At 53.7% G+C, this 12,928-nt stretch overlaps 1 protein-coding gene across 1 annotated transcript; it reads left to right on the forward strand.

Annotated features, from left to right (window-relative positions):
• Nucleotides 1-810: 810 nt before the first annotated feature.
• On the forward strand, nt 811-5,256 carry HOXA2 (homeobox A2). Its single transcript, XM_061557577.1, is given in 4 exon segments — nt 811-1,275; nt 1,278-1,333; nt 2,724-3,171; nt 3,971-5,256. Coding segments are annotated over 4 exon segments (1,284 nt in total). The 5' UTR covers nt 811-1,247; the 3' UTR covers nt 4,723-5,256.
• Nucleotides 5,257-12,928: the final 7,672 nt, after the last annotated feature.

Below are 12,928 nucleotides of genomic sequence, written 5' to 3' on the forward strand. Positions count from 1 at the left end.
AGTCGCGGCACGACACAAAGGACGCAGCCACTCCCATCGACATGTAAACGTGGGGACGATAAATTCGCACCCCCCCCCCCCCCCACATCACCACCACACCACACACGCACACAAACGACAGCACATTGTCCTCACTTGTTTACATTTTAAACACTCCTCTCGTCTCCTTCTTGGCGCATCTCGGAATCCCTCCGAGCCCTGTCCGCACCTCCACAGCCACACTCACCTGCACGGAACAACGGAGCAGAGCTCCCCCCCCGCCGCCCGCGTAACCGCGGTCTCTTGGCCCCTGTTCCATGAGTCCGAGGGCCTCGCGACTCCAAAGTCGCGCCTCTCGCCAATATTTAAACCCAACATCTCTTTATGCGCGGGCGGCGGCGGCGTCGTCGGCTTCTTCTGCTGCTGCTGCTGCGGCGACGGCAACGGCGTCGCGGGAGATAACGAAGTCCCCGCACACCCACGCGCAAACTTCCCGCACAAAGGTTACCGGGATTCCGGCCACAATCGTTCCCCCCCGAGCGACGATGCCCTCCAGGCCGCCCACACGCCGGGACTCCCACCCCCACTGCCCGCTCGCCTCTCCCCCCGTGCGCAGTGGAGGCAGCCGCGGGTCGCGCTGGGCCTCGTCCGGCCCTCGGTGCCGTGCTCGGGCCGCTTCGGGCCGCGCGGAGGCCCCGCGGACATCAACCCACACGGCCGTTGCCAGAGCCCTTCTCTCTCGTTCTCGCATCTCGGGGGTTTGTGTTTCGCGCGCGCCTCAAGACGAGTCCGGGTTGCAGCCCGGCCAGTATTTTGATAGGGACCGCTGAATTCCTGAGTATTTGTGCAGGGCAAGAGCTGTCAAGGCTCGCCCGGCCGGGAAGATTGATAGCGAGGGGCTCCGGAAAGACCAGTCCTGCGACACAACAATACGCGCTCTCTCACACACACACAACACCACACCCCACGCGCACAGCACCGACGCACGCACACACCACCACACCGCATCCTAACATCCTGAACCCTCGTATAGTGCGCGGCGCACACCGCGGTGTGCGTGCGTGAGTTGTGATCGCGGATAAAGGCGCCCTCATTGCAAAGTCGTTGCCCGCGAGCGAGGCGCCCTCGCCGCACGTTTATTTGTGTGACCCCGGGGTGAACCTGGCCCGCGACACGGGGCAGCTCTGAGACTGCATGTGGCGCGTTTATGAGTAAAACAGGAGCAGGGCCGCTCCTCCTTCTCCTCCTCCTCCCTCCTCCTCCTCCTCATGACCTCCTCACGCACGTGTCGCGTTCCCGGCTGCGCACATTGCGCGCCGAACGAAGACGGCGGCCGTGGAATGATGAGAGAAAGGTAAAATGTGACCTGTGTTGCAGATCCATAAATCCATCATTGACATTTCTCCCCCCCCCCCTCTCCCTCCTCCTCCTCCTCTTCATCCTCCGCCGCCTCCCTCGGCAACACTGCCGCTTGACGCGGCCAACTCGGCCACGACCTCGCTTACTCGATTATCGCAGACGCGTTTAGTACATTTCTATTATTTAATTTCTCACGGTTTCTGTAATCGACGCCCCCCACCACCACCACCACCTTCATTTTTTTAGTTTTTTTTATTGAGGTGAGGTGGGTGGGGGGGGGGTCTCCCTGCCTGGGCACGTTCCCTGCTACCGTCGTGAGCCGCGGCCGATGCCCACGACGAGTCACCCCAAAGCAGCGATAAACATCAAATTACACCGCTAAATGCATCTGTGCGAGGTGGGGGTGGCGGTGGGGGCGGTGGTGGTGGGGGGGGGGGTTGTGGACCTCGCGGTTTATCTGGGCCGTGTATCGCCGCGGCTTGCACCGGGAAGGTAGAGAGGGGTGGAGGTGGTCGTGGTGGTGGTCGTGGTAGTGGTGGTGGTGGTAGTGGTGGTGGTGGTAGTGGTCGTGGTGGTGGTGGGGGAAGGTGGGAGAATCATCGTGTTCTGAAGGCGCCTCCGGACCCGCGGATTTGTCACAACTTTTGTTGCTGATTAATGGTCGCGGTCGCCTCGACTTAATGGCTGTGGGGCGCTCGTCGTTGGCGTTATGATTTAGTGTTGGTGGTGGTGGGGGGGGTGGTGGTGGTGATGGTGGTGGTGGTGGGGGGGAGGCATACGCCGCGTCCACACGGGAGGAGGAGGAGGAGGACGCCGCCGCGGCCACCACCGACATCAGCGCGTCCTTACGAGCCGAATCTAAACGGGGCCGGCTTCTTTGCGTCGTCGACCTCGCCGTAGACGTATCTACGGCGCGTTATCTTCAAGAACTAACAACAACAACAACAACCACCACCAGGACGACGACGACGAGGAGGAGGAGGAGAAGGAGGCGACCGACGAGGCGTTCCCCCGTGCGCCTGCCTAGTGGATCAATCACGACTCGCACAATGCGCTCCCTTCCCTCGCGCCTCCCGCCGCCTATTGGCCGGGCGCGCCCACGTGACCGCCGCCGCAATCGCTCCGATTTCAACGTTGTCTCGGCGAATTCAATAGTTTTAAAATAGCCGCAGTCCCCATACGGCCCGTAATCAGTGGAATTAAGAAGAAGAAGAAGAAGAAAGAGAGGGGGGGGAAGGAGGAAAAAAAAAGAAGGAGAAAAAAAATTATATACAGACCTTCCTTTAAAAAAATTACATTTTTATTTTTGTGTCTTGTGTGTGCGTGTGTCAAGAAATACGTCGCGCTGCGCTTCTCCCCCCCCCCCCCCCCCACGTCTTGCTCAGTGCTCCGTCAAGGCAGCGATGAACTACGAGTTTGAGCGGGAAACGGGGTTCATCAACAGCCAGCCCTCGCTCGCCGAGTGCCTGACAGCCTTTCCCCCTGTCGCCTCCGTCGCCGCTGAGACATTTCAAAGTTCATCAATCAAGGGCTCGACGCTTTCACCCCCGACGACGCTCAGTCCTCCTCCTCCTTTCGAGTCGATCATCCCGGCTCTGCAGCACGCCACTCGGCCGCCAGCGAGCCGGGCAAGGGCGGCTCCCTCCGGTCGTCTCACCTCGTCCTCCTCTCATCCTCCCGAGTATCCGTGGATGAGAGAGAAGAAATCGTCGAAGAAACAACAGCAGCAGCAGCAACATCATCATCAGCAGCAGCAGCAGCATCAGCAGCAGCAGCATCTACAACCCGCGCCTCCAGTGCCATCGTCGGTTGCCGGGCCCGTCTCGCCCACAGGTCAGCTTCGACGGATTGACGCTTGTTTAATTTGTTGTTGTTGTTGTGCTTCATTAGCTCTCTCTCTCTGTGTGTCCTCTTCATCTCACATGTGCGTTCGTTCGCTCTTCGTGCGTCGGATCACCGCGCGAGCGTCACGGGGCCCCTGGTGATGTGATTAGGAGACTTTGTTTTGGTAAATATCGCAGTCGTGCCGTGAACTGCCCTTTTTCTCTTTCTTTTTAGTTTTTTTCCGCCCTTATATCTCGACCCCGTCCGTCTCGCGACAACTGATAAGGACGCCGTTTGATTGGCAGCCGGTGGCTTAAAAAGTTTTTTTTTGATGGCCAAGAGCAGTGAGTTTGAGTTTGTGGGTTTGTGGGGTTGACCAGAGATGGGGGTTGGTTGGTTGGTTGGTGGTGGTGATGATGATGGTGGTAGTGGTGGGGGTTTTCTCGCAAACTCTGTCTAGAAATGACTGTTTATTCAATTAAATGTTTGACAGTCGGTAAATAATGGCCAGCCCTTGGACGATCTATAAATACGCTTCGCTGTTGACGGGGGACGGCTTCAGCCACCGCGAGCGGCCATTTTACAGCAGAAGACGCGCGATGCTTTTCGCGTTCGGACAGAGTGGATTTGACTTTTGAGTCTCACTCGGGAGTCTCTTTCTCTATCTCTCTCTCGGTGTCTTTATTTTGTGTGTGTCTGTGTGTGTGTGTGGTTGTTGTTGCTGCGCGCGTCTCGGTTGGTCGCCACTGCATTTTCTCTCCATCCATCCACCACCACCTCCTCCGGCGTGCGTGCGTGTGCGCTACAGATGACTCCTTAGACGAGGACGGTGCGAACGGTGGCTCCAAGCGGCTCCGCACCGCGTACACCAACACGCAGCTGCTCGAGCTGGAGAAGGAGTTCCACTTCAACAAGTATCTCTGCCGGCCGCGGCGCGTCGAGATCGCCGCGCTGCTCGACCTCACCGAGCGCCAAGTCAAAGTTTGGTTCCAGAACCGGCGCATGAAACACAAGCGGCAGACGCAGTACAAGGAGAACCAGGACAGCTCGGACGAAGCCTTCAAGAATAACAATGGGAATTCTGATCCCAGCGTGGAGCCCAATTCCAACTCGTCCGTCGCCCAATCCTTAATCAGCAATGTGCCCGGCGCTCTGCTGCAAGAAAGGGAAGTCTACGACGTTCAATCAAACGTGCCAATCCATCAATCGGGCCACAACTTAAACAACGGCGGCGCGCCCAGGAATTTCAGCCTCTCCCCCGCGTCGAGCGGCGATGAGAGCCCCGGGCCTGAGGACGAAGGAGCCGGGCAGCAGCATCATCAGCAGCAGCATCAGCAGCGAGCATCGTCCAGGAGCCCCGAGGCGAGCAGCCCCGACAGTCTGAGCATGCCTTCATTGGAGGACCTCGTCTTCCCGGGCGACTCCTGTTTACAGCTCACGGCCACCAGTATGCCCGCATTACCGGACGGCTTAGAGAGCACGCTGGACCTTTCCACGGACAATTTTGACTTTCTCGAAGAGACTCTGAACTCCATAGAGCTGCAGAACCTGCCCTGCTGAGAGTGGAGGTGCGTTTCGGGGGGGGCTGGGGGGCTGGGTGGGTGGAATTGGGGGGCACCAGCAAACTGCAGCAGCAGCAGGAGGCACAGAGCACTTGGGCGATGCTGTTCTCGTCGCGAAATTCACTTCGCGTCTCGTTTTTTTGTCAAAGTTCGTCCGCGCGGCCCGCGGAGTTTGTTGCCACCGGCGGGGCGGACGAGGTGAGAGTCTTAAATATTAAAAACTAAAAAAAACTTTAAAAACATTATCATTGAGTCGAGGGACGGTGATCGCTGCCCGATGGAAGCGCAGGGGATGTGAACGACGCTGACGATGTGTTTTTTGTATTTTTTTTTTATTACCGCGGCTCTTTTATTGTTGTTATTTTTTTGTTTGTTTGTTTAATTTTGAACAGTTTTAATAGTTTACAAACGGAAAGTACAAGTTGGACACGGGCAAAACACGTTAAGGGCACCGCTCTCGTTCTATTCACGTACCCCCCTCCTTCCCAGCTGGGATGGATAAGTGGACATGTTACAAAGCATTTATAGTTGTTGTATAAAAGTAGTTTACGCATTATGTTATATGTATCTTTTTGAAAATATTCAACAAGTATATAGACCCGTAGGCGCAATAGATTTCGACTTTAGCAACTTTTTATTTTATTTCGGTCACAAAAACTAGTTTCATGCGTTTCTCTTTAAAAACAAAAAATAATACATAATGTTGTTTCATCGCTCGACAACCACGCATTTGCCCACGTGTCGTTAATTAATCGTTTAATTTAATTAATGTCGCTTTGGGTTATTTTTTTTTCGTGTTGGGTTCGGCGAGATCCTTCCTAATTTTCACCCGCGTGGAACCAAGCCTCCTCCTTGCTGGAGGAGCGGAGAGAGAGAGGCAGAGAGAGAGAGCTGGCGGGCGGGCGGGCTCGCGCGCGAGGAGAGCCGCTTTCTCGCTTATCAGCGCGACCATCTCAAGAGCGGGGTCAGCCCCTCGACGCGACTCCTCTATCGCCGCGACAGTGTTACCACACACACACACCTAAAGCTATCCCCACATCGAGCCCCCTATCGGGGAGTTGGGGGGGGTAGAAGAGGGGGGGGGGTGAATAGGGTGCGGGGGTGGTGGGGGGAAACGAATGTGCATTGTATTTCCGTAAATTATTTTAATAGATTACAAATCAAAGGACACCATATTCAAATAAAAAAAATGACTAAAGTTGCATGGTGAGCTGGGTCGTCGCTCGTTTGTCGGGTAAGCGGCGTCGGTCGCCGTGTTGATTTGGGGGGGCGACTTTCGCGAGCGATTATTTAGGACAATCGCAGCGGGAGATTGTCATAAATAATCGCGGCCAGGGTTAGTGGGAAACACGCCGCGGTGTGACTGCAGCGGTGGTGTGATGATAATGTAGTGGTGTGCGTGCGTGTTGGGTAGTAGTGTGTTTGTGTGCTGGGTTAGTGGTGTTTTCTTCTGGGTTGTGGTGTGTGTGATGCGTCCTATGTGAGTGTGATGATAGTGGTGCGTATGCTGAGCGATGGTGCCTGTCTGTGTATGATGATGAAGGAGTTTGTTGGGTGGTAACACGTGCCGGCCTGGTCATGGGTAAGAACCTATTCGGTCGTAATGTGTGCTGACTGATGTGTGTGCGCGTGTGTGTTGTTGAAGTGCTCTGGATGACGGGGGTGTGTTGGTACCGGTGTGTGTGTGCATGCGTGCCGGTGATAATGTAGTGCTGGGCTCATGTTTATGGGCAGAGATGCGCGCTGGCTTGATGGTGTGAGTTGTGTCGTGGCGTTCGCGTTCACGACGTCTCTCCGACCCCCCCTCCTCTTGCCGTGGCCGCGTCGCCTCGGCCTCTCTGCTGCCCCGATGTGCGTCCGTGACGCCGGCGACACCGAGCTCGCTTCCGTGAAATGCACAATCAGATGTTATATGAGCTGTTAAACGACGGGGCGAGCGTTTACGGGCGGCGGTCTGGCGGTGTTTAGAAAGCCGGCGGTGTTTTATAGGGAGTTTGGCCAACCCCGCCAGCCGCACATAAATCACGGCGCTTTTCTACTGAATGGGAAAGTCGTTAAGAGCAAAGCGGCATTGGCACGGATGCGAGGCGATAAATCACAGGCCACGTTCTCAGAGCGCCGCGGCGGTGTTGCGTGTTTGGGGAGAGAGAGAGAGAGAGCGGAGCGTCTCAACATGGCCGACGTGTCATCATCATCGCACGTGAAGCCCGCTCACTCTCACGCTCTGTAGGACAAATAAAGATGCCCCCCCCCCCCACGCCCCCCCACCGTCTATTGCCTTAACAGACTGTTGGGGACAAGTGCTGTTAGCGAGCACACGAGCCCGGATGGGTGGCCAGCACCACTCCCGACCGCCTTTGTCTCCCCAGTGACGATGTTTGCACATCGAAACAGTTACTAATTTGAGGCTGAGTAAACCTAGGGGAAGCCCAGGACCGGTTCAGATAATCGTCACTGGTGTTGGTGGCCGTGAGCGGGAATCGAACTCGAATCGACTTTTGCGCTACCACTACACTATAGCACACGTGCGCACGCTAAAACGTAGGGCATACGTTATAATGCTATAATGTACGTTTTCTAAAAAAACACGAAGATATCCTCTTATCGCCTCTAACATGACTTGTGATGAGTGCTAGTACTGTTAAGCAGCACCCAACACTCTCTTAAACTCCCACGTACACTCAGACTCACGAACGCACGCACACTGGTTCGAAACTCGTTAACACGCATTACCACACACACACTATGAGATTCACAGAGTATTAAACAATATTAATACTACGTGTACGAATGCGCTGACTGTAATATACACGGGCACGCAAACTTCTCACGCAGTGAAGCAAACGACCACTCGCACACTTTCTGACACTCACAATGACCGACACTCTCCAACGCACTCCGGCACACACACACAAGAACGCCGCTCTCTCTTTGAACACACACATCGAGTAAAACGCACACTCCTCCTGCTTTCTGTAACAACACACACGCACACGATCCCCAACACATGCGATCACACGACGCACACACTAAGCACCATCCATCCCTCCCTCTAATTCACACTTACAGGCCTTCATCACAACTTGTAGCGCGCCCTCTCTTATCCTCGACACATAGCGTACACGCGTCAAATGATAACATTTATTTTTTGTTTTATTTAATCGGGAGAAAAACAACAATAATCTTTGAGTCGTACCGTCTCCTTCACCGCAGGGTGCCACGGTTCATTATTTGATAAATTCCTCACTGCGTGGGTTTGTTTTTTGTTGTTTAAGGGGAAACCATTTGGGGACGCAACTTCGTGGGTACGTACGTGCGTGGAACTTCTTTCGCACCGTACGTAGCCAACCGTGCTAAATTGGAGGTGCGGGGGAAGGACAACAAACTAAACGCACACACGCACACACAGAGAAAACGTACAAAAACAGTTATAAAAAAAATTAGTTTTCAACTTAAATAAATTGATTGGTATCGTCAGTAGCCGGGCTGGCAGCTGAGAATGGCACCACCGGGTTTCGATTCTCGCTGGAGCATAACCGAGAAACAAACACTGCGGCTCACGTTTAACACATATCCATCCCTCGGGTGATAACAGTTTATTTAGTAAATATTGCAGTTTATTATGATAATGTGTAATCTTCAACGGTAACACTCATACGCATCCACGGTTATATACTCGGCGTTATGTTACCCGTGTTTATAGAGTGGATGTTTATTAATATCATTACGAGTGTATATCGGTGTTTGTTAGTGTTTATTATTGTTATGATTCGCTGTGCCGTGAGAGGAGATAGCGCGAAATCACGCTCCCGTGGCGAGGGCTTCCTCCTTGGAGGACTCCGGGCAGGGGGACGGACACTGAAGAACTGAGATGAAGTTGACTGTGGATGTGTAGAAGACTTCGGCAGAAGTAGCCAACGGCAAAAGCGAACTTAACGCAACTAAACGTTTTAATGATACTACTGTAAGGCCCACTGTGTTGCGATATCGCTCTTTTTCGGAAGTGACCTGGCCACCATTGATAAGCTCAACGAAGTTGCTTATCACGGGGAAATTTATAGCAGCCAAATAGTTTGAACGCGTGTTTCTAAAATGTCGAGGGAAAACCCGGATGACTCGGGGGGGGGGGGGGGGGGGGGTGTGGGGAAATCCACGCGACCACGGGAAGAGAGAGAGAGAGAGAGAACACGCAGACTCCACCGAGATGTTAACTCTGCTGTTTGGGGACGAGAGGCACTGGAGACGACGACATCCCGAGGCTCAGGAAGAGCCCCGTTGTACGCCGACGACGAAGAAGACAAGTGGGACAGAGCGACTCGTCGTCGCCTCTTCACGCGTCATGCGCTGGCATCTGTCGGGCGGCCGGGAACTGCCGCTGCCCCCCCCCCCATCACCACCACCATCACCACCCCTTTGTTGGTCTCATTGTGCAGAGGCCCGTGAATGGCGCGGGCGTGGATGACTCGCGGAGTCCCGCCTGCGCATTCCTCCTTGACTCCCTGGCCGCGTTTGCGCCTCCTGACAGAGAGAGGAGGGGGGGGGGCGGTGGTGCTGGGAGGACCGACAACGACGCAAAGGGCCGGGGCGTGGGGGGGTGGTGGCACTTAACGCACGCATGTTACATACACACACATACACGCGTGTGTGTGTGTAATATGCGTGCGTGTGTGTACAGTAAGCACTTACGTACAGAGACAACGAAGATCCCCCAGTATAGCCTCAACAGACTGCTGGGGCAAGTGCTGTTAGCTGAGCACACTGTCGTAGAAAAACAAAGGCCATCCCCCGCCCCTGTATAGCCTTAACATGCTGTTGGGGCAAGTGTTGTTAGTGAGCACACTTTCGTATAAAGGCAAAGACCCCCCCCCCACCCTGTATAGCCTGAACAGACTGTTGGGGCAAGTGCTGTTAAGCAGCACACTTTTACGTACACACCTACACAAATACACACACATGCAGACACTTAAATACGTACACACAGTTACATATATACACACACAGAGAGAGAAGATATATGAACTTATATGCTGAGTTACATTCACACATACAAAGACAAATATTACCCGCATAGCCTGTAACAGACTGTTGGGGCAAGTGCTCTGAGCGAGCACCTATGAAGGCCGGAACGGCACACGAGGGGGTGGGTGTGGTCAGAACCACGCCCGGCCGTCCTTTGTATCCCCAGTGGCGATGTTTACACATACATACAAGATACACACAAGTCTAGTCGAGTATAAATTGAAATCTAGAGGGACTCGATAGACACACTAAAACACGCGTATACACCCGCTTACACACATACATGATGATATAAAGACAATGCATACGCAGAAACACATACGTATACACACATTAATACATACACAACATATATAATACACATAAATGCGTATAACATACATGACTTAGATACATAAACACGTAACACTCGCCCCAATGCACGTCGTTGTATGGCTGTGTACAAAACGAAGACACACGTACAGGCAGACGGAACACAACGACACGCACAGACACGTGCGAATACAGACACATCCACGCATAAACACATCGAGTGGACACGTACACGCACGGACACGTACAGCATATACACATACAGAACGAAACTCGCGTAAATACGTGTACACACACACAAATATATACGTAAAATATACGCAGCTAAACAGCCACACACGTGCAGACATCATATACCCCCGTTAAGTATACAAACACGCGTATCACAAAGTGATGTACAGAAACTCGTACACGCGGATTCAACTCGCGCAAAGGCGACGGCGCGCACAGCACAAACGATCGCCGGTGGTGACTCAGTGACTCGGTGACGTCACCGCAAAGCGCGCGTGCCAGGCTAGGTGCACCTCGAGGTTCGCGTGAAGTTTCGCGACTGCTTAAGCGCGCAAACAAAGGTACAAGTGCAACGGACGGCAACAGTGGACTCCATTCGCCACTGCAGTGGCGGGAGACGTCACCGCGGCGCGTGTGCCAGGCTAGGTGCGCTCCGAGTTGCATGCAACAGACGCAAGGGGCGACAACGCTTCAAGGTCGCGTGAAAATCGTGACTCGGGCGCGAAGGAGGCTTCGCGCACGCGGCTCCAGCGAGAGTTTGAAGCCGCTCGGGTGATCTTGAGGCCCACCTTGTTTTGAGAAGATCGCCCTCTGTGACGCACACGAATACAAAGATCCCCCGTGTAGCCTTAACGTACTGTTGGGGCAAGTGCTGTAAGCGAGCACCTATGAAGGCCGAGACGACAAACGCCGGGATGGGTGGCCAGCAGCACCACGCCCGGGCCGCCTTTGTCTCCCCTAGTGGCGATGTTTACACACCGCACCAGGTACTCATTTGAGGCAGAGTCGACCTAGGGGAGGGCCCCGGACCGGTTCAGATAATCGTCACCGGAGTTGGCCGTGAGCCGGGAATCGAACTCGGGTCGCCGGCCGGGTTCATAGCGCAGCGTGCTAACCACTCCAAGACAAATATAAAGATCCCCCATGTTGCCTTAACGTACTGTTGGGGCAAGTGCTGTTAGCGAGCACCTATGAAGGCCGGAACGACAAAGGCCGGGGTGGGTGGCCAGCAGCACCACGCCCGGGCCGCCTTTGTCTCCCCTAGTGGCGATGTTTACACACCGCACCAGGTACTCATTTGCGGCCGAGTCGACCTAGGGGAGCGCACACACACAGACAGAGGAAGCCAAGCCGCACACGCACACAAAGTATTGGAACGGCGCGACCAAAGGAGCGGTGCCCTTTGCTTCAACTGTTTTTTTATTATAAATGTTTGTTTTCTTAATGCGTCTTATATAAAATCAGCGCGTGTGAATGTTGTGGGTGGACGATGAGTAGGTACATCGCAGGATCGTGCGAGATGGCGATGGCGACGGCGGCGTTGGAGAAGCCTTCATCCAGCAGTGGATCGATGATGGCTGGTGATGACCGACAGAGACGCATGTTACTATGGCTACAGTAGTAGGATTATTATGCGCTGTAGAGGTCTGTGGGTCGGTGTGTTGGCGTAGTGGTTAGTTCCACTGCGCGATGAACCCCATTTACCTGCAGCATGAGTTCGATTCCCGGCCACGGATACCGTCAGTGGCGAGCGACACGTATCTGAACTAGCCCTCCCTCATCTACCAGTGTGGTGAAGTATGGTCAAACAACCCCCCTCCCCCATGACTTAACATGACGTTCGTATGCGACTAACCATCAATGGGTTGACAAAGTTCTGTAGGGTACAGTAATAACAGATGCCTTTGTATATATATATATAAAGTGCGAGTATAGTTCAGTTTGATTTTAAAAACTACTTTTGGACAATAATAATCGGACGATATTTTAAAAGGAAGGTAATACGATGGGGATGACGGAGCGGTGGGGCAGTGGGTTTGCTCACTGAAACATGTACCTAGCCATCTGAGTTCGATTCCCAACAGCGGCTAACATCAGTGGCAAGGAATGTCATCCCCTCCCCCACCCCTCACCAGGCAGGGTGGCGAAATTGGCTCAAACCATTTTGCTAAATGACTGACCGACCGAGCGTGGAGAGAACATCATCATCCAGCAGTAGATTGCCAATATTCCGAAAACATTTTTTTTGCAACGCAGAGTCGAGTCGTAGGTTTATTATGATTACAATTAATAATTATTATATCATTTATTTACGCAGGGAAGCCTCCGCTGAGTTTCGAAACTCTTTTACAGGTGGGCCTTGCCCTAGGGGATGTAATCGCCAATTCCATTGCAGGGGGTGATGACAGCTCCGTGCCAGGAAGAGAGGGAGAGGCGTCCGTCAGCACGGCAACTGAACTGTGACGTTTTTTTGTAAAACATGCAACGTATTTAAATGGCACACACACACACACGCGCGTGCGCACATCGACACACATACACACGTAAGGAATACGCATTAAGAGAAGAAGCCAGCGCTTACCCCTCGGCACGCAGAGGGGTACATTCACGCGTGTTTGTGGAGGCGTGATTATTTAATAATTTCCCTTTAAAACAAATACAAAGTTTGGGCCTGGAGGGGGTAGGAACTGATGAAGCGCACTGGCACTGCTGCTTTAAAAAAAAACACACGAGCTCCTGTCCAGCGGCGCACAACTGCTACTGCTGCACCAGCCATCACTGCACCAGCCATCACTGCACCAGCCAATCGCACCGAGCTGCACTCAGAGTGCTGCATTTCTCGCCAGCCACGTCTGTGAGCG

This window comes from Lethenteron reissneri, chromosome 23 (genome assembly GCF_015708825.2).
Source record: "Lethenteron reissneri isolate LAM-NWPU_2019-01 chromosome 23, ASM1570882v1, whole genome shotgun sequence".
NCBI lineage: Eukaryota > Metazoa > Chordata > Hyperoartia > Petromyzontiformes > Petromyzontidae > Lethenteron > Lethenteron reissneri.